This window comes from Diplotaxodon limnothrissa, linkage group LG12, assembly GCF_057381915.1.
Source record: "Diplotaxodon limnothrissa isolate DT_005_m linkage group LG12, D_limnothrissa_male_GT1.1, whole genome shotgun sequence".
Taxonomy (NCBI): Eukaryota; Metazoa; Chordata; class Actinopteri; order Cichliformes; family Cichlidae; genus Diplotaxodon; species Diplotaxodon limnothrissa.
This window is the reverse complement of record NC_140607.1, coordinates 11,622,399-11,644,186: the sequence shown is the minus strand read 5'-3', so window position 1 is coordinate 11,644,186 and position 21,788 is coordinate 11,622,399. Positions and strand designations below refer to the sequence as shown.

The 21,788-nt window shown below is 39.6% G+C and overlaps 1 protein-coding gene across 1 annotated transcript in view; it reads left to right on the top strand.

The window, feature by feature from the left end:
• Positions 1–21,788, top strand: part of LOC146620902 (voltage-dependent N-type calcium channel subunit alpha-1B-like) — a 137,568-nt gene that overhangs the window by 72,216 nt on the left and 43,564 nt on the right. Inside the window, exons 12-19 of the mRNA XM_085367122.1 lie at positions 674–801; positions 1,063–1,159; positions 8,559–8,664; positions 8,906–9,013; positions 10,197–10,306; positions 11,076–11,257; positions 12,738–12,873; positions 13,929–14,048. Coding sequence (XP_085223248.1) covers positions 674–801; positions 1,063–1,159; positions 8,559–8,664; positions 8,906–9,013; positions 10,197–10,306; positions 11,076–11,257; positions 12,738–12,873; positions 13,929–14,048 — 987 coding nt within the window. The remainder of the gene's footprint in view (positions 1–673; positions 802–1,062; positions 1,160–8,558; positions 8,665–8,905; positions 9,014–10,196; positions 10,307–11,075; positions 11,258–12,737; positions 12,874–13,928; positions 14,049–21,788) is intronic.

Genomic DNA, 21,788 nt, shown 5'->3' with positions numbered 1-21,788 from the left:
GGCTCTCATTTTTCTTAGAAAAAAAACTGGTAAAAAAAAAAAATCTGGTAATTCTTTGTTTTTACATTAATTGGGTCCTAATCAACCCAAATATCAAAGAGAAATTAAAAATACATGCTGTGGAAGAGTTCAGGTCTTAGGAGGTTAAGATGTATGTCCTCTGTGTTTTTGGCATTATAAACTTCATTATAAACTGCTGTTCCATTTGTAATAAAACATTAAGACAGCATAAAAACAATGAAAGTGAAAAGTCATAATCAAAATATAAGAAAAGGTTCTTAAAAAATGGAAACAAGAATAAATCAGAATCCACAGAATGCATAGAGGTGGCATTAAAGTTATTGAATTAAAAACAGTCGAAACAACGGTATTAAGCTTTTTTTGAAGCAGTTTTTAAATGTAGATAGATATATTCTAAAGGGAACTGTGGGCATGTTTGCACATGTTTGCAATTACAATTAAGTGTTTTTGTTTGCTTAACATCGATAATACTGTGAAGAACTATTTCAACATGTTTACATCAGTATCTTGTCTAGTTAGATAACATTTCATCTGTGAAATCCTAGAATTTAGTGTTAGCTTTTATTAGAATATCATAAAACATAAAAATACATGTCTGTTATTTTTAATATTTCAAAACAACAGGTCTAACTACCTTATGTCTGTCTTCTAGATGCTGAACCTGTTTGTGGCAGTCATAATGGATAACTTTGAGTATCTGACCAGAGACTCGTCCATCCTGGGGCCTCATCACCTCGATGAGTTTATCCGGGTTTGGGCTGAGTACGACCCAGCTGCGTGGTATGTTCAAGCCTTCATCTGGCCCCAGAGAACAGAATGCACAGTAAAGTGAAGGAAAAACCTCTCTAGCCTTACTCCTCTCTCCCCTGTTTGTGACTACGGTGACTGAACAAGGCCTCATTCCTGTACCTTGTTGTTTGCAGTCAGCCCTCTGATAATTATTGGGATTTTGTTTTTTTGTTTATTGTTTTGTTTTGTTTTGTTTTATTTTGGAAGCTGTCCTGAACGGTTGTTTATTTATGTGCTTGTTCTTTTCCGCAGCGGACGGATTTCCTATAAGGATATGTACAATTTGTTACGCATTATCTCACCCCCCCTTGGCTTAGGGAAGAACTGCCCTAATAGGGTAGCATACAAGGTTTGCAAATACCAGACATTTCCGTCACTAGGGTGCTTTGTGTACCTCTATGCCAAGAGAATTTTAACTGAATGGCTGTGCACCAATGAAATCGCCTTTACACTAGCACTTGCCCCTTCAAACTGTCTGGCTTTGATGATCCTGGAGTGGAAACAAAGTTTTCAAAGCCGCGGCACTGTCCCAACATGCTGCCTGCCATAAGACTTTCTTCTGTCTGTAATGTTTTAACTGCAGACTGCAATTTACTCTACAAACTGAGCCTTCAAAAGTCTTAAATTCAATTCAGTTATGGCAAATCAAAATCAGCAAGAACAATGTGATCTTTTTTGTACATGTCTGCCTCGTGAAAGTTAGGCTATGAGCAACCACAGCAGATTTCAGGCTGGCATTGAAACCTTTGTCTCCGTACACCCTGGTTGTAGTACCAGTGAGATGTCTGCAAGCATGCTGTGGCAGACATCCCCATTATACTGCTCTCATCTCTCTTCCCTTTCATCAGCATCCTGTGTGGGTCTGAACATTGTCCCATTTTTCTCCCCTCCTCCCCTGACTCACTCTTTACCATTCCATGTTTCCTCTCAGGAATCCTGAGCTCCATGGCGATGCATCCATCCCTGCGCCCTGACACAGTGGCCGAGGATGGCATATACCTTCCATCTCACTCAAGGAAATCTATTAACAACAGATTTCTGTTTTTCCTTTCCATTATTCTGCTGTTTTGTTGATTTCTTTTTATTTATTTTCCCCTTCTCTAACTTCCCATCCATCTCTGTTTGCATTCTATTTATGTTTTGATTTCCTACCCTGTGAAGTGGCCGTATCAAGTACCTCGATATGTATCAGATGCTGCTCCACATGTCCCCACCCTTAGGTTTGGGAAAGAAATGTCCGCCAAGAGTCGCCTACAAGGTAGACCCTCCTCTTCCGCCACTTTCTTCCCCCTTCTCAACAATCTTTTTTCCATTGGCGTGAACTCAAGCCAATGTCTTTGCTCTGCACTATTCCCACATTTCTTTGTTTTGCTAGTGCTCTGATATTTTGAGTGTAAGTCACTCATCTTTTCTGTCTTACGGTTTTGCTAATAGTATCTGCTGCTTTGGGTTAATACCCATCCCTAATTATAAGAACATAGCCCTTAATAAAGAATGCTTGATTAAGATATATAATGTATATGGAGGGAAATTGCTCCGTTGCATCACTATTTCCTTTCAGTGGTATACCCTAGTTTGGTTTTTATTTTGTGGAGCAGTGAGTTTTGCGTGCATGCGTGCGTGCGTGTGCGTATGTGTGTGCAATTATGTATGTCCAGGTGTGTGTGTGTGTGTGTGTGGGTATGTCTAGCTTCTGCTGCTTTTCTGTGGAAGAAATGTTTTGTATATGTGCTTTTGACTCTGTGGTTCTGTCTGTACTGCTACTACTTTTTTTTCTCTCATTTTTCTGTCATATCATCTCAGTCTGTTCACTGTGTGGAAATATCTGTTGTGTGCATGTGTCTGTGTGTGTTTGTTTCTTTCTTTTTGTGTTAGAATATTAGAGGTGCTAAACCTTGATTTAACCTCTACACTATTTCTAGCTGATCACATTATCTTTATCCGGATAGCCAATCTAAATAATGAAATTTGCATGTTAACACAGGGGCAAATGCAAACAGTGTAGTCATATACAGTGACTAAGTTACATTTGAGGAAATCTTTACACTGTGGTCAACTTGTTTATAAGGTTTAAAGACATTGAACAGGAATTTCCAGCAGGATTTCTGTATTGATTACTCAATTACTCAAACATTTTCATCTTCACCAATGTGTAACACTGATGTGCGTGTTTCGAATACTCCCAGATCAAAAAAGGATTTGGCACCAAAGAGCTCAATGATTTGGACCAGTAGGTTCGGCTACGTACAGGAGAGGCGAACTGAATGAGACTCAGACAACCGCGAGTTTTGAAAAATAACCGGAATTGTATTTTTCTTCTCAATTAGAAACAACAGGACATTATGACAAACATACAAAACATTTACAAATGAAATTATCCCCTTTCGGTACCAGTACTCTCTTAATAATACCTTTTGGCAAAATCACAGTAATCACTCGATGAGAAAGAAATCTTACCTGGGTGCACCCTTTCTAGAAGTACAGTTCACATCCAACAATGAACCACAATTTCAATCATCAGCATGTAAATGTTAACACTTATTTGCATTTTCACAGACTTCGTTTACAAATAGCAACAGTTAATCAGCTGGAGGGTTATTTCCGACAGCTCACACTCACTTTTGTTCACATTCATGGAATGTACAGAGTCCATAAAACGAGTCCTTAAAACCACCCGCCCGTGAGTCCAGGGGGATGTGTGTGAAGAAGGGGGACTACGAGTACAAAATGGCGTGGTGTGTTTCTGTTTTGTTGCATCTGGCCTACCACACTCTGATGTGCAGGACAGAACAAAGTCATTTGGTCCTTCAACGGGGTTGGCTCGCCATCAATTTCAGGATCCGTTGGAATGCACCAGGAAGATACAAACCAAAGAAACAAAAAAAAAAAACAAAACCAAACAAAAAAAACCCTGACCTGTCAACGACAGTGTCATGGGACATATTAAGTTCCTCATAAAATCACAATTCACACATTCGCTTCAACTACTGGGTTTCAGTAAATTGAACAAAGTTTCCTACAGAACATTCCTAAACAATTATCATTAAACACTGGAACATTTTACTTGCAAGGCATTCATGAAACACAGATAAATAATGAACAAGTAAAACACTTTGCTCACCGATCTCAGAATTAGAAAGACGGAGCAGCGCGAGATGGCGCACGACCGATGAAATGGCGTCGTCTCTAACTCCCGACCTTTCTCGACTAAGCAATGTAAAAAGAACCAGCTAATTACTCGTCTTAGCAATATACATACAGTAAAACAATCTTTCATAAACGGCGAGTGCTAGCTCTCCGTCTATATTACTCTTTTTCACACCTCGTCTTAGTAAATCGCCGTGTCTCGTTTCCTCACTAGCTTGCTCATGGAAGGTTCGCGAGCGAGAGAGAGAAGAGAAAAATCTGTGTCCTCCTAGGCAGGGGCGGCAGGCGGAGCCTGTACCACGTTTCAGCAGCTCATTGGCCTAGAGTAACACGTGTCTAAACCAGAACAGTTAACTCCTTAACTGCTGCACCTATGGTTTATTCATTACAAATGAAGTGTGCTGCTTAGATTAATGATTCTTTTCTTATTCTGGTATATTCTAGTTAAGCCATACTCAAATATGGGTTACAAATGTCACAATTATTACCAAAGACAGTCTGAGTAAACTAATAACAGAAAAGGCACATAACAGAGTGGGACTCATGTTGGAGCAAAATGACCATAAAAAAATTCTGAGATTTTTTTTTTTTTTTACACATTTCAATAATTTTTTCCTGTATTTGTTAGTAAATTGGCGATCCTCGCCCCACCTTTACTCCTAAAGGACCTTTCTTGGATGCTGCTTTTGTACCAAATCATAATTACAATCACCCGTTGATATCACCTGTTTCAAATCACATCATTATTTAGCCAATTTACCTGATTACTAGCCCTAAATTGCTCCTGTCCCAACCTTTTTTGGAATGTGTTGCAGGTCTGAGTGACAGGTAAGGATGTATATTTACAAATGAAATTAAACTGACCAACCAAAACGTAAAATATTTTGTGTTCATATTGTCTGCAATGAAATACAAGTCAAAGTCAATTTAGAAATCACTACTTTCTTTTTTTATTTTCTGTTTTCCTATTTTATTCCAGTTAAAACTCACCTCAGGTAGATATGCAAAAATGGACAAAATGTAGTGTGCCATTTACAAATGTTACATTACATTCATAATGGTTGTACAGTACTAGGCAAAGGTTGTAGGCACTTTAAAGAGTCTGGAATCTTTTATGCTCTACAATAACTCTAAAAGGTTACAGTTTGTATTTGTCAGAATACTGAGTCAGGTAGCCAGCACAGTTGAATTCAGTGAAGCTTTGTTAGTTACTTCTCGCTCCAATTATAAGAGCGTGCAAATGCATAACCATGTAAACAAAAAATGAAATTAACATCTCTCACCACTTACCTTGTTGTGTGAATGCCTCACCGGCATTCACACTATTAAGATCCTGTTTCTCTTTATTCTTCCTTTTTCTTTTTCTATTTGCTTCCGTACATTTTTTGCCGCTTAACTAGTCCCTCAGTTTTTATGCCATTATCACCATTCAAATTTTTACAGTTTCTATCAATTCTGCTCTTTCCAGCTCCCATTGAAGTGAATGGCACACATCCCATAAAACGCTCTAAGTGGCATGTTTTTGAACCTTAAGTACTTCCACATACTTTCACCTAGAACCACCATTCCACCTTTAAACCATTCTCCTGTTCTTCTGCTACTGCTGTCTAATTCAGCTTTTCCATAAGTTCTACCATTTCCCTTGAATTAATTTTTAACTTTTGTATGAATTATGAGGATTTGCATGGGTTGCTATCGTTGATATGGACTGAGAGTTAGAGTGCGTGCACTCTAAGCTCTGAAACCCTTCTTCATGTACGAACAAACTCCTGTTGCTTACTCAACTTTTGCTGAACCCACACGAATTATACATCAAAACGTAGGTATTTTTGTTGGCTTTAAGACAGTGTCACTATCATTATCGTGCGAGTTACGTTTTTTTCACAATTTGCCTCGAAGTGACACAAGGTCTGAAAACTTCCCATTCAAAGTCTATGGGGAGGTTGTGAAACTTAGAGCTGAAATTCTGTAACTGGAGGCATTTTCGAATCGTCATATCTCCTTAACAAAGCAAAGTTAAGACATGAGGCTTGTGCCAATATATCTTCAGACACTTTGAGTGTTCTAAACAGTTTTTACAATTATCTTATCGTTGAGCGATGAATTACGTTTGTTTGAGGGGCGGAAATCTGTCCTCTCAGTTTTCAAACTCTGGAAATGAAGCCGTGTGGTCATATCTCCGCGATGGAGGTACAAAGACCTATGTACCTCCGTCACAGTGAAAGTTCACCAAAGTCTGCTGATTCACCCAGTACAAAAATTATGCTTCTATCCCACCTACTTTTTGAGTTGCACAACATTTTGTAACACCAAAAAACGGCATTTTTCGCCTCTCACCGCAATCTAATTCTGACTCCTCATCACTCTGTTTTCTGAGCCCCCCCGCCCCTGTTCCAGGTGGCACAATTGGTTATGACACGGGTCTGCAGCCCAAACGTCTTGGGTTCAATTCCACCTTGTTCCACAGGTTTTTTTTTTTTAACTACAAATTAATACACTATCACAGTCCTGCAATTTATATTGCTAATTTATTACAATTCTGCTACGTTTTATGATTTTGGCAGCATTTCTAATATGGACCTCAGATTCTTGTTAATGCTCCATGGCAGAAATACATACAAGTACACAGCCTGATGAAGCAGACAGAAGTAGTACCTCTGATTGGTGGACTAAAATTTAGCAGAACCAGGTTGTTCTGCCTCTTTTCAGCAGAAGGTTCAGCGTTTTCACCTCTTATCAGCACAAATCTCAGCCTCTTCTGCTTTTTTTTTTTTTTTTGTCAGAATTTTCAGCTTTTTCACCTTTTTTAGTTACGTGAGAACCAGTTTGGCTCAATGAGTAGCTGAAAAAATTTCAGCCTCTTCTGCTCTTTCAGAAGAATTTCAGCCTTTTCACCTTTTTCTAGCATACAGTTCTGCTTCTTCACCTCTTTTCACAACAATTCAGCTTCTTCAGCCCCCTGCACATTTTTTCTCTCATCATATCTCTCGTTGACACAAGAACTGCTATGGTTCAGTGAGATGAACAGCTGCTGTGAGATCTGTTGGTGCAGGTTTGAATCCTACTTGTGGCTGTTAGCACACTTCTGCTCTGCTTGCATGCACTCTGCTTTAGTGACACTGTTCAGTGTACCCTTTTTAAATAAACCAGTTTTCAGCAAACAGTTCAGCTTCTACACAGTTTTCAACAGATAGTTCTCCTTATTCTGCTGTTTTCAGATTCCACTACAAGGCATTCACACAGCATTTTCGCAGGAAATGCAACTTTTTCTAGTTTTTAACTGTTTGCCACTTTTCTGGATGGATGGACCTTTTGCGCATTAATATACCGTTTCTTTAATGATACACTGGAATGCTTTTTTTTTTTCAAGATTCTTCAAAACTTGAAAATGCTCTGCCTTTAGATTTAGGTTTATGCTTTTTTTTAGCTTGTAAGCTTTGCCTTTGAGACAGCTCTGCAATAAAAAGGGGACGCGGAGATAGTGAAACAATTTTAACACTCCCTGGATTGTACTTATACCTCAAAAAGTTTGTTATGCCTAAAAATAAATGTAAAAAAAACCTCATGTTATAATTAGCCATAAAAAAATTACAGCTCTATTAACTGCTAAATGCAAGAAGGGTTGAACATGACCTAATGTGCTGAAAAGCATTGGAGCGGCTCTGCTGAACAAATACCATTTTCAAATGGTTATTTTTCTGCAAAAAATATTTATTTCATTGCATAAAAGACAAAACATATGTTGCTACAGGTAAATCTTTAATAGGTCAATGACTTCTGTTATTGTTAGTGGTTTGAGTTAAGGATTTTTTCTTTCCAGCTGATTGTGCAGCCTATGATTGTGTGTGTACATTTGCTAAAGTGAGTGTGTGGCCATGTGTAAAAAGGCCTGAGTGTGTGTATATGTTTGGCCCTCAGTTCTCCATCCCCGTTTCATTCTGACTCTGGTCTTCTTATTCTCTGCACTGCCACTGATAGCACATGTAGGTGAATGCTTTTTGTGTTCAGGGGAGCTCAACTCTTACAGCAACAATCCCATAGCATCCTTTATGCAAATAGTGGTTCCATTAATGCTGTATGAACCAAGTCTTCCTGCTAAGTCTGATCAAGCTTGGTGGAATTAACTCTTTGATGCTAGTATCCACTGTACATGTAGAGCATACTCAGCTTCTCAACTCCAAACTGATGATTGCTGCGATGGCAACCACAGAGTCGAGCTCCTGCGACTGTTGAAGCACCTTCATGGTTATGTGTTACATGCCTTCTCTCGCCTTTTTTTCGGTCAATGTCAGTCTTGCACCAGTGCCCTTTGACTTGCAACATAGTGCATACTGTAGCTAGTAGCAGTGTATGTCAATGTCTAGTTTGTCTCCTGTATATTCTTGTAGAGAAGGCTTTTTGTGTGCTGAAATATATCTCTGGAGCATTTCATCAATCTAGAGAAACTTGCACATAATAAACCAAATTTAGCAAAGAACCTGAATCATTTGAGGGGATAGGATCACTTCAGCACACAGACTGATTTCTCTGGGTGAAATTTATGTTTTTATTAAACAGTTTGTTATGATCAGTGACCTAATGTCTCTTTGTCTAACCCTCAGCGCCTCGTCAAAATGAATATGCCTATTGCTGATGACAACACAGTTCACTTTACCTCCACTCTGATGGCACTGATTCGCACAGCACTGGAGATCAAGTTGGCGTCAGGTTAGAGGCACATAATTATACACTGATAACACTGTGTAGACCCAAAATGGTCTAAGTAATCTTCAATGTTAACCCTAATCCTAACCTTATCTTTGGAGCAAAGCAAAAAGGACAGTTGTGGGGGGAAAAATAAATAGTTTTTGATGTGTGTCAGTTAGAATTATTACGTTATGGTTAAGGTTATCACTATTATGACAAGAGGTTGAGTCTCTTTTAATCTCTCTTGATTTTGTACTTGTAGGAATGGTAGCCCAGCGATTATGTGATGCAGAGTTAAAAAAGGAATTGTCCACAGTGTGGCCCAACCTTTCCCAAAAGACCATGGACCTGTTGGTCACGCCACATAAACGTAAGCAAATTATCAGAATTTTAATTTTCTATTCATCTATAGATGACATACATAAAAAAGTAGTCTTTTTCTTTTTTTTAAATTGTGGCACTTAGAGTTGATGCTAAAGAGAAAATTAATTAATAATTAATTGACTTTTAATTGAACATTATAGTACCATTCCCAGACTCTGGTGTCCTTTCATAATACTATATTCATATTATATTCATAATACTCTTTAGTACACTATAGTATTAATACTCTGACTAGCAATTTTATATGATGGATCATGCAGAAAAAATAGAATTGGGCTGAAAGGTCTATTACATTGTTAAGTATTCAGGTTGTGTGTCGTGTTTTTAAAAAGTAACTAAGTAATAAAGTAACTAATTACTTTTGAAAATAAGTAATTAGTGAATTAACAACATTTATTTGTTGGTGAAGTAATCAGTAATTAGTAATTTTTTTTCAAGCAATTTGACCAACACTGGTCATCATGACTTTAAAAATTTCTGACCCAAGGTGCAGACAGTGACTACAATCAAGTATAGGTTTAATTAAAAAAGGCAACGGGCAAACAAGGCTTAGGAGTAGGTACCAATTAGCAGGTGGAGATCTGTGGTGAGTGGCAGGTTTTCAGTGGAGAGTGGGCAGGTAGGCAATTAGCAGTTAAGTCAATAAATCCATAGGAAGTGGTGGGCTATGAGAGTGACAAAGGCTTATAACCAGCTGTGAACTACTGACTCCTCAAGGGAAGAGAGGATGGCTTTCCAAGGGATGGAGGACAGACTTCAGCTGGTCCACAGCTGGTCCTTAAATATACTGCCATAAAAAGTAGATGCACAGCAGCTTTTTCACCCAAAAAGTATCCCTAAACCACCCTATAGTGTGAGTTACTGTGTGCATGTGGCCATCCAAGACTTAACTTTACAGTTGATTTTGTTGCCACCTTTGCCAAGATGTGATCACCAGATACTGCAACTACAAAAAGGCATTTTGACTCAGAGGTGATTGTTCTGCTTTTCTTTTTTTTAGTTACTTACTATAAATTAACAAACTTGTTCACCATAAGAATTCCCTTTTCTTTAAACCATTAGGGAGACATGCAGTGCACAGAGATGCATTGAAATAAGAAGAAATGAGTCAGTTACTACTTCTTTTTATGTCTTGTCATTTCTTAAATAATTTCTTCTCACCTCCTCAGCCAATGAGCTCACAGTAGGGAAGGTTTATGCAGCCTTGATGATCTTTGACTACTATAAGCAGAATCGAGCTAGGAGACTGCAGCAGCAACAGAGCGCTTTGGGCTCCCAGGTACAACACCCTCATTACATATGCAGACATGCAAGGAAGTACACACACAATGAATGGAGTTCAAATCTAGATGCATGGGTGCACATACATGCTTGCAAACTTACACACTTTGAATGTATGCTGCATGTAAACACACATGCACAGAAGATACTTTGTGTTCACTAGTAATTCACTGGTAATTTGCAAAAGCTATCATCTGTTTTCCCAATTTATATAGAAGTACCAGGAGAGTTGTTACTTGCTGTTGTTGTATTAATCTTTTAACAGTTACAAGGCTAACATCAACCTATCTGCGGCCAGGGTCGAGTAAATTCTCATACATTTTGGCATTAATTTATCCATAAAAACCTTCTGAACCTTCTGAGTGTGCCAAGTGGGCAGAAATTCTATAGAAAAGGGACAGACATGTTCTAAGTAGGGGAAATGGTAACCTTAACCCTAACTTTTGAGGGGTCACCAGTAACCTAGTGGATGTTAAATACTTAATGACACTCTTGTCAGTTTCAGTCAGACATGAATTGGTGGAATTTGGCTGCTGACAGATGTTTATCAGCAACTTTGCACGCCTACTCTACTCGTGCATGTTTCCACACTCCCACATGCACATAGATATATTGCAAACAAGCATGACTACAAGCAAAGAATATTCTGGCCTAAGTCTCCACATCCAACTAGCCCTGAGCGCCTGTTGTCAGACCTGGGTCCAGCAATATTCTGCCTGCTGCCTCTGGATTTCTTCAGCATGTTGCCATCCATCTCTCCTCCACAGTGCAAGGTCGGGGCTCTATTTAAGCCATTGCTGCCTCTGACTCACATACAGGAGAAAGACCTCCCTAAGATGTTAAACAGTGTGGAGCCTCCCAGCATGCTTAGGTACCAGTCTAAATCCCATGCCAAGTCTCAGCCACAGACCAGACCTAGCTCCAACTCCCTCAACAATGGAGGCACTCTGTAAGTTCAATACTTCAGGAAAAACGCATAACAGATTCTTTTTTATATTCTGCTTGTGGTGTGTTGTGATCCTGTATTGAATAAACAGATAGATGGATGAATGATAGATGGAGTTGTGCTGCTTAACCCTATAATGCCCTTTGTTTCATATTTGATACATGAGTTTCTGAGACTTCTATCTAATCAACATGATCAATACTTGCCATAATTTCAATGCTATAATGTAATGGAAAAAAAAAAAAAATTGTGTGAAATTAACATTGTTGTTAACATAACATTGCCAAAAATGCCCAGTGTCACAAATGCGATACAAAAATATATCATAACTATATCATCAAATTATATAGTAAACAACAAGATATAGCAAAAAATGTAGGTTTTGTTATAAAGGTTATTAAACATCTCAGTTCCAAAAAATTTGAATTTTCTGGCTATTTTTGATGGGTTGGGTCTTAAACTTAGATAAAAGATCTGATTACTTCTTTCATAACTGCATGCATTTATGTTGCAGTGGCCCTGCAGAGTTTATTCTGCTATGCCAGTCTTCTATAAAATTGTGTAAAGGTCATAGTGGAGAGAAAATCAAAACTGAAATAAATGTAATACTTTTATATGCACATTCTTTTTACTCCAGTACCTTCTTTGCCTCTAGGAGGTATTTGCCAGTAAAATTAATGGCTGCATTGACAATAGCTACTTATTTTAAGTAGCTATTGTCTAATAGCTATAGCTACTTATCTAAATAAACTAATGTACTGTCTTAGTCTACTGACAAATGCAAGAAGACATTTTACTGATGAGCAAAGGGCTGTTTGTTGTGTTTTAGCATTCGTTTAGCATCATACTACAGCATCATACTCAGCTCTGTAACCCATTGTGAAGCCGGAGCTGTTAACCCACCATACAAATTTTGATGTAACCTTATGTGTATTCCTCAGCTTTTTAAACTTCTGCCACGTTTGTTATGAGCATCCCCTAGTGTAATAAGAAAAAGCATTATAGGTTTTCAGATCACCAAAATCACATTGATATATTATTAGAAGTAAGTAAATCCGGTTTACCTGTGAGTGTGTGTCAGTTCTTCAAAGTACAAATGGTGCATTGCAGACCAACTTTCTTATTTGAGACCTGGTTCTTGCAAAAAAATTAAATCTTAAAGTTAGATGTAAAGGAAGTTTTTGGATGTGAGATCTGTGATCTCATCTTCGGAAAATCTTCTAAAAATCTGATTGCTTTTACCACTTAAAGAATATGAAATGACCCAGTTGACTAAAAGGCCTGAAAGACAATGGGAAATTATAGTGGAGTTATAGCTGTTGTATAATATAGCTGTTTAATTACCAAGAAATAATGCTAATTGATCAATGTGTCAGATATCCTACAATAGTTTTACAGCTAGTTTTGAATACTTGAGACTTCAATGACAACAGGAACTGCTGACCTTGTAAAAGTTAAACTGAACTGTGATTATTACACACAGGCCAAGTCAAGATCACACCATCAAGCCATCATCTTCCTGGGTGATTGATAAACCCAAAGAAGTGCCATGGGCTAAGAATAAGAGAACGATGTCCCGGGGCCCATCTGAGGACACTTCAGACACTGCCATCAATCAGGTAAAACATACGGATGCATGTTCAACATGAGCTGTGAAAATATTTCAGTGTTTACAATATATTCCAAACATTGTGGCACAAGTGGCAGAAATAAGCTTCTTTTGGATGCTGGCTGTCCTCTTAAAGACAGGCTGAGGAGCTTGATCAGGAGTAGAGCCACTTTTTCTCCACATTGAAAGGAACCAATTTGACGTGGTTCAGACATCTGACTGGAACTCAACTGACTAGTTGAGTAATTTTAGGAAAGCCCTAGGCAGTCTCCTGGACAGGACTTGCTCGAGTTATGTCTCTCAGCTAGCTTGGGCACAACTCAGTATCCCCCCAAGATGAGGTGGCCGTGGTAAGGGAAGTCTGGGCTTCTCTGCTCAGACCCAAACCCAGATAAACAGTAGAAAAAGCATGGCCATATAGAATAATGTTTGCTATAAAATGATTACATCAATTTGATTAAATATGGTAATTCATGTCAAAGCAAGACTTCACATAGTATCCTTACTATTTGACTATTTTTATTAATACTACAGATGTGCTCATGTCCTATTCACTAGGTTCTGCTCTTCTTACTTTAACTTATAATCTTGTAATCCGTGTATAGATGATTGTTTTCATTCACAAATAATTCACTTTTGCTTTACTCTCAGTGAGAACAGCATAGTGGTTAGAATTATATTACAAATAGTACAAGTCTAGCCTATCTTTAAACCATTGAGTCATGGTGTCTGTTATCTCAATACTGAATTAAAGGAGCAGTGTGCAACCTCAGACAACAATCGTTGTTTGTTGTTGATTGTTGTTAATGACACAGTGGGTATAATTAAGCTACAGAGTAGTAGCGGGTAGAGTCTGTGTTCTGCTAGTAACATCAATTGTTGATGTCAGTGATTAGTGGACTCTGTTGCTAAGAGACCATTAGCTAATTGTGGTGTTATAGAGACACAGCGGGTCCAGAGAGTTCCAGTAGTCTTCTCAAATTGAGTCCAAATTGCTTAATGCACCTCCAAATGTCATCATTGCATGCTGATGAGGCAGGGTTTTGTTTGTATTTGTATGCTCAGGAGTCGGTAGAGATGAAGAAGATGGAGACCAGTGTGAGCAGTAGAATTCCATTCACTGGCTCCGGTCTGGAAAACCAGGGCCGAGCTGCTTCGATGCCTAGACTCAATACTGAGCTGCAGGTAACAGCTCATCTTCACCAAACTTACTTACTTACTTAATTTACTTATTGATTTCATTTCTTATCGATTCTCTTATTGATGCTTCCACTGATTTTCATTTGGTTAGAGGTATTTCCTCTCTTTTTTGTGATCAGTGTTGCGGTTGTTACTTAAGTATTTTATTACACAGAAAACCTTTCTTTAAAGTAATGCAGTACATTACATTAGCATTTCGCCAGTCTCTTATAATTACTATTTAACAATATAAAGCTATAGGTGTTGTTAATATAAACCTATACCAACGCAAATCGGTGTCCTAATGTGTAGACACAAATAGATTCTTCCTCTTAGTATCTAGGTATTGACCACAAAGGCAATGGCAACAGGTTGTTGCCATGGTGGGTCACTGCAAAAAAAACAAAATAGTATTATTTTACTATTTCAATTTCATTGTGGATTCAGTGTTTGAGTTAAGAGTGCACATGTTCGCAAATGCAGTGATCTGATTGATCAGATTTGTTTGTTTGGATTTCAGATTTGTCTAATTTCCAAAAAATTTGAAAAATCGATCTTGGTTCAAAGCAAAAATAAAATAAATGCCGCATGTTAGTACAGTCAAATTATTCGATGGGTGTGAATGGCTGCATTAAGAATACGTGAGTCTAAAAAATATGTTTAATGGACAAGGTGTGGCATATCTGTAATTAATTGATTTTTTTTTCCATCTATAGGCCACACGGGTACACAGCCCATCAATGGGGGCCAAAATTCTGGCTGGGTTGTAGTGGATTCAATACTCCTTTCACTCAGTGACATGCAAATCAATTTATAACTTTTACGTGATGTGTTTTTTCTGGAATTTTGGTTGATATCCTGTCTTAATCAGAGCTCAGTTTCGCTCAGAAATAACATTACTGTTATTTTTCTTAAAATTAATGCAGAACGTGACTTTCCGGGTTAAGTAATAGATTAGAGTATTTGTTACATTACTTTCACATTATATCTGTCTATTTTCTCAGTCATCCAGGTCATGGTAGTATTGAGAGCTTGAAAGACGGCAGTTAGACTTCTCCAGGTTTGAGAAAATGTTTTACATCTTATCCAAGAGACTTTGTTCTAATGACAAATGGTGGAGAGTCCCCCCTCTGGGGCTTGTCTCATTTGGATGTGAACCTCAGGGTTGTTGACAAACTATTAATTATATGAGTCATCACCTGAGCCCAGCTGTGAATAAATGTTTGCTGCATGACCATAGCCAGGCTTAAGGGTGAAACCCACCCCATAATGTGATTTATTGAGGACACCTGAGACAAGATGTACATGGGGTTGAGGTGCCTGGGACAAAATCTCAAAATTTCTCCGCCTCGCACCTATGTCTGTTTCAATATCTTACCCCACCCCTCCCTCTAACAGACGGGGATGAGTGCGCTAACATACCTGCAGTTGCTGTTTTAATGAGTGTTTGATGGAAAACGACAATGGCGGAGTTTGCGGTCTCCAGTCGCATGATAGCAGGGCCCAGGTAAATAATTTTCCAGCACGTGTACGTTACACATGCTATTTAAAAAAAAAATAATTATGATTATTACTTTGCTAGCTATCAAACTCGCTGAAGAAATGATTGAAATGCACTGAGTGTGATGCAATACGGCAGCGCTATTATTTTTTTTATTTTTTGGAGTAAATTCTAGCTTTATGAAACCAGCTTGGTTTTTACAATACTGCGTCAGAACACTTTAACTATGGAACGCCAGGACTGCCATAATGAATTAATTAAATACACCATTAAATAATTAATTAAATGTGTCAATAATTAATTAAAATTGGAATTAATTAATTAAATAAATAGTTATGACACATGTAATTAATTAATTAAATAAATAGTTATGACACATGTAATTAATTAATTAAATAAATAGTTATGACACATGTAATTAATTAATTATTGACACATTTAATTAATTATTTATGTATTTCACATTTTAATTAATTATTGACACATTTAATTAATTAATTATTGACACATTTAATTAATTATTTATGTATTTCACATTTTAATTAATTATTGACACATTTAATTAATTATTTAATGATATATTTATTTATTTCATTTTGGCAGTCCTGGCGCCTGGCTCTCATCATGAAATAATTTTATCTGTCAGCCTCACCCATCAAACTCAGGGGGCGGGGTTAACGCTGATCGAGTCAAAACCATTGCTTTGGCCTGGTAGCCATTGTTTCTAGCACACAACAACCGGCACGTGGAAGCTAACAGAACTGAGCTTTGAAAAACCCTGTTTGTGTGTCACCAAATACCGTTTTAATATTTTTTTAGCCGAGAATGTAGTGGTTTAATCTTCATGTGTCTGGTCGGTTTGTCAAGATACAGCCTCTTTGCAAAAGTGCTTCGATGATTTCGGAGATGTCTGCCCAGTCTCACGGCAAAGCGTGGGATAGACCCGCTCGCCTCGCAAGCAATCCCACCGACAAAGCGCAGGCCCCGGTACACAGCTGTAGTAACCCCCACTGACTTCTTTTACTGAGGTTATATTTATTGGTGTTTTATTTCCTGATGTTCTTATGTGTCCTACGTGTTTCAGTCGCCAATTCTGAATTATAACTAACATTAAAAAATGTTTAAGGAGGAGAGAGAGCAAATAAATCTGTTTAACATCTGATCTTTGGGTTTTTGTTCAGTAATCAGCGTGACCTGTGTATAAACGCATAAAAGAGATAACGTTGGTGTTTCTGTCATGTAGTAACTGCTGGTGTGCCGATAGTGTTAGGGCAGCTGTCCCTTTAAGAGTTCTGATACCTGGTGACATCACAGGAAGCAGGAAGTAATAATAATAATAATAATAATAATGGATACTTTATTGATCCCCATGGGGAAATTACTTGTTTTTCTCTGCATTTGACCCATTCACTCAGTGAAGCAGTGGGCAGCCCACTAAGCAGGCGCCCGGGGAGCAGTGTGTAGGGACGGTACCTTGCTCAGGGGTACCTCAGGGTAGCCGTTAAGTGGATTCGAACCGCCGACCTTCCGATCATGGGGCGACCACTTTACCTACTGAGCTATCCCTGCCCCTTAGTAGTAAGTAGTAAGGTTTAGTGAAGTTTGCACATGGCCAAGGAGACTGCCATGAATCCACATGCATCTGCCTTCAATCCTTCGTCTTTTGGAGCATCGTCTGTATGTATATTGTTTATTTGATGCTTATCTGTAGTTCTGTGGTTGTATTTTGTGACATGAGGGAAGTTTAATGTGTAACTTTGATACGTTGTTGAAACCACATGTTTAGAGCACGGCTAATGCTTATTCTTGCAGCTAAAGTGCTACGCTACGTTGATTTAGATTATTGTAGACTTGTAGGTACAGTGTATATGTAAGATTTAAAGAATATACTGTAATTGTAATTGTGTTATGTTTGTTTCAGTTTCACACTTTCTACATCATTAAACCTGTGGACAAAGAGTAATGGTCTTCAGAGTCTTGATGGAAGAAAAGTGTTGAACCTTGCTGCCGGTTCCTCTTCTGTGCAGTGTGAAGAGGGAAAGACAGTACAGTGAAAAGACGTTGAGTTACAGACAAGGTAACACAGTGCATGTGACAACAGCTACTGCTACCACGCTACATAGCCTCTACTCGCCTACATTATGGATTCAAAGCCATCGTCAGTGAAGACACGGTCTTATGCTTCTATGTCAACCACACGTTCTCATGGATCGGCTACCAGCACTGCAGCTGCAAGAGCTAGGGCTAATGCTGAAGCAGCAAAGGCACGTTTAGCGTTTGCAGAGCAAGAAATGAAGTTAAAAATGGAAAAGGCTCGTCTGGAAGCTTCTATAGAAATGCTGACCACAGAAAAGGAAACTGCTGCAGCTGTAGCAAAGGCAGAAGCTTTAGAAGCAGCGGTTGGCGTTAGTGAAGGAAAACACAGTTGTAAACTTCCTCTCATTGCAACATCAGTCGACTCTGTTGAGCGTACAAAAGAGTATGTGGAGAAACAAGCTGAAGTATCAAGAGACATCCAGATGGCATCACAGGAGGATTTACCCTTGCAGGATGAGACACAGCAGCCGCTTCCTGAGGAACCTTTGCATAATACGGTGTGCATGCCCCGTCTCAATTCGCTGAGTGATGGTCCCCCCAACGCTGCTATTACTGTCTTTGATACTCCACTGCCTCCTCCATGTAAACAAAATAGCCTTAATCCCTTTGTCAAATCAGATGTGAATCGCAACTCAGCTCAACAGACAGAGCACCACTACTACGGAGTACTCAAAGAAAATGATTATGAAGATTTTCTAAGGCCTTCATGCAGTGTAACTGCACATCAGCCACCCTGGAAGACCAACAGCGCCATGGAAGCTCTTCCCCATCACCCATCTCAGCGGCCTAGTTACTCCACTGATCCACATGTGACAGACTTTGTCAGATTTCTAGCACGACGTGAGCTCGTTACAAGTGGTCTACTACAATTTAACGATAGACCTGAAAACTACAGGGCCTGGCGACGTTCATTCCAGAATGCGGTGAGAGACTTGAATCTAACAAGTGATGAAGAAATGGATCTTCTTGTCAAATGGCTGGGAAGTGAATCAGCTGAGCATGCAAAGCGTATTAGGTCCATCCACATAAATCAACCAGCTAAAGGGCTGAGCATGATCTGGAACCGACTAGATGCTTCTTACGGTTCATCTGAAGCTATTGAGAAAGCTTTGTTCCAAAAACTGGATAGTTTCCCCAAAATTGGCAATAAAGACTACTCCAAGCTCCGGGACCTCAGTGATTTACTGATGGAACTAGATGCCGCCAAGGCCAAGGGAGATCTGCCTGGTCTTTTGTATCTTGATACCCCCAGAGGTGTAAATGCAATAGCCCAACAATTACCATATGGTATACAAGAAAAATGGCTTTCTCATGGATCCAGTTACAAACAATCACATTGTGTAACATTCCCCCCATTCTCAGTGTTCGTTTCTTTCATCTACCAGCAAGCACAGATGAGGAATGATCCAAGTTTCAACTTTGTTTCTCAAACCGAGATGGTTAAAATGGAAAAACCTCCTTGGAAAAACAGTAGACAAAGGGAGATTTTAGTCAACAAAACAGAAGTGTCACCTGCTGCTCGCTCAGACAACAGAAACAAAAAGAACGTGGAGGATCCAGATAGGAGATGTCCTATACATAAGAAACCTCACACATTACAAAAGTGTCGTGCCTTTCGAGAGAAACACTTCGAAGAAAGAATGAACTTTCTCAGGGAGAATGGCATCTGTTTTAAGTGTTGCAACTCCTCAACGCACACCGCGAGGGAATGCCAAAGTATCATTAAGTGCACTGAATGCAACAGTGATAGACACTCATCTGCCCTACACCCAGGTCAGGCACCGTGGATAAAGAACATAAGCATGCCTTTGGAGCATGGCGGGGAGCCAGAACCCACACAAACTTCAGAAGTTACTGCTCAGTGTACCGAGATCTGTGGAGAGGACCGCACTGTTAAGAACTGCTCCAAGATCTGCCTGGCCAGAGTCTATCCTAAAGGAGAACGTGAAAAGGCCATAAAGGCCTATGTTATTATAGATGAGCAGAGTAATAGATCTTTGGCTCACTCAGATTTCTTTGAGAAGTTTGACTTGCAATGCCCTACTGCATCTTACACACTGAAGACATGCTCTGGTGTGACTGAGAACATGGGGAGGATAGCTTCAGGCTTCTGTATAGAGTCAATGGATTGTAAAACAGTTCAGCTACTACCAGGCCTGTTGGAGTGTAGTGAGATACCAGACAACAGAGCAGAGATTCCATCACCAAGTGCTGCTCTCCTCCATGATCATCTAAAACCAGTTGCTCACCTTATTCCAGAGTTTGAACCTGATGTTCCCATTATGCTCTTACTTGGACGTGACGTCATTAGACTTCATAAGGTTCACAAATACATCAATGGCCCCCCTGATGCCCCCTATGCTCAGAAACTTGAGTTGGGATGGGTGATTGTGGGCAATGTCTGTTTGGGACGTGTTCATAAGCCACGCAGTGTGAACACGTACTTCACCAATGCTCTTGAACAGTCTCGTCCTACTATTTTTGAACCATGTCCGAGTGTTCTCCAGGTTAAAGAGAGATATGGTCCCGAACATTCAAAGTGTGCCTATGATGTAGAAGATGGTGGGCTAGGCTGCACAGTGTTCCAGCTTACTCGAGAGGATAATAAACCAGCACCATCGTTTGAAGATCTTGCCTTTATGGCAATAATGAAACGAGAGCTCAAGAAGGATGCCAGTAACAGCTGGGTAGCTCCTTTGCCATTTAGGCAGCCAAGACAACACCTCCCTGATAACAGACAGCAAGCTCTTAACCGCTTCAGCTCCCTCAAACGCAACTTAGCAAGGAAACCTGAGATGTCCCAACATTTCTTCTCATTCATGGGGAAAATATTCGAAAATGGTCATGCTGAAGTTGCTCCTCCTCTCACTCCAAACCAGGAACGATGGTATTTACCCATTTTTGGAGTGTACCACCCAAAGAAGCCTGGCAACATCCGTGTTGTTTTTGACTCAAGTGCACAGCATGAGGGAGTGTCTCTGAATGATGTTCTCTTGAAAGGACCTGACCTCAACAACCTACTTCTGGGAGTTCTGATGAGGTTTCGCAAGGATGCCATTGCAGTAACTGCAGACATCAAGCAGATGTTTCATTCCTTTCTTGTGAGAGAAGAAGATCGTAACTTCCTACGGTTCTTCTGGTTCAGAGACAACAGTCCTACACAGGATGTCATTGAGTACCGCATGACAGTACATGTGTTCGGTAATAGTCCTAGTCCAGCGGTTGCCATTTACTGCCTCAGGCAGTCCACGATGGATGGAGGACCACATCATGACCCCGAGGTGAAACAGTTTGTTTGCCATGACTTTTATGTCGATGATGCACTTAAATCTTTTTCAAGTGTAAAAAGTGCTGTCTGTCTGTTGAAGAAAACTCAGGATGTTCTGGCAAAGTCCAACCTGAGGCTCCACAAAATCGCCTCTAACAGCAAAGAGGTCATGGAGGCTTTCCCACCTGAAGATCGCGCAAATGACTTGAAGGATTTGGATCTGAGCTCAGATATTCTACCTGTACAGCGCAGCTTGGGACTAAATTGGAACTTGGAGTGCGACATGTTTGTTTTTAAAGTCAACAAAGAAGAGAAGCCTTTCACACGCCGAGGCATCCTATCAGTGGTAAATAGCATGTATGACCCCTTGGGATTTGTGGCTCCCGTGACCATTCAAGGGAAGCACATTCTAAGAGAGCTCACACAACAAAGATGTGACTGGGATTCTCAGCTCCCTGAAGGGATGCAGGAACAATGGAAGTCTTGGCGGGATTCACTAAAAGACCTAAGTGGCGTGATGATCCCAAGAGCCTATACCAAAGCCTTTCTTTCAACAACAAAGACGAGAGAACTGTTTGTCTTTTCTGATGCGTCAACAATGGCTATTGCAGCAGTTGCCTATCTCAGGGTGGTGGACGAAGCAGGGAATACTCATACTGGCTTTGTTATGGGTAAGGCGAAGCTGGCACCCAGACCTGAACACACAATCCCCAGACTTGAGCTTTGTGCAGCTGTACTTGCCGTGGAGTTAGCAGATTTCATATCATCAGAGCTTGACATGCGCATCGATGCTATCACCTTCTACACTGATAGCAAAGTAGTGCTCGGATACATAAATAACGAGACAAGACGCTTTTATGTGTATGTCAGCAATCGTATT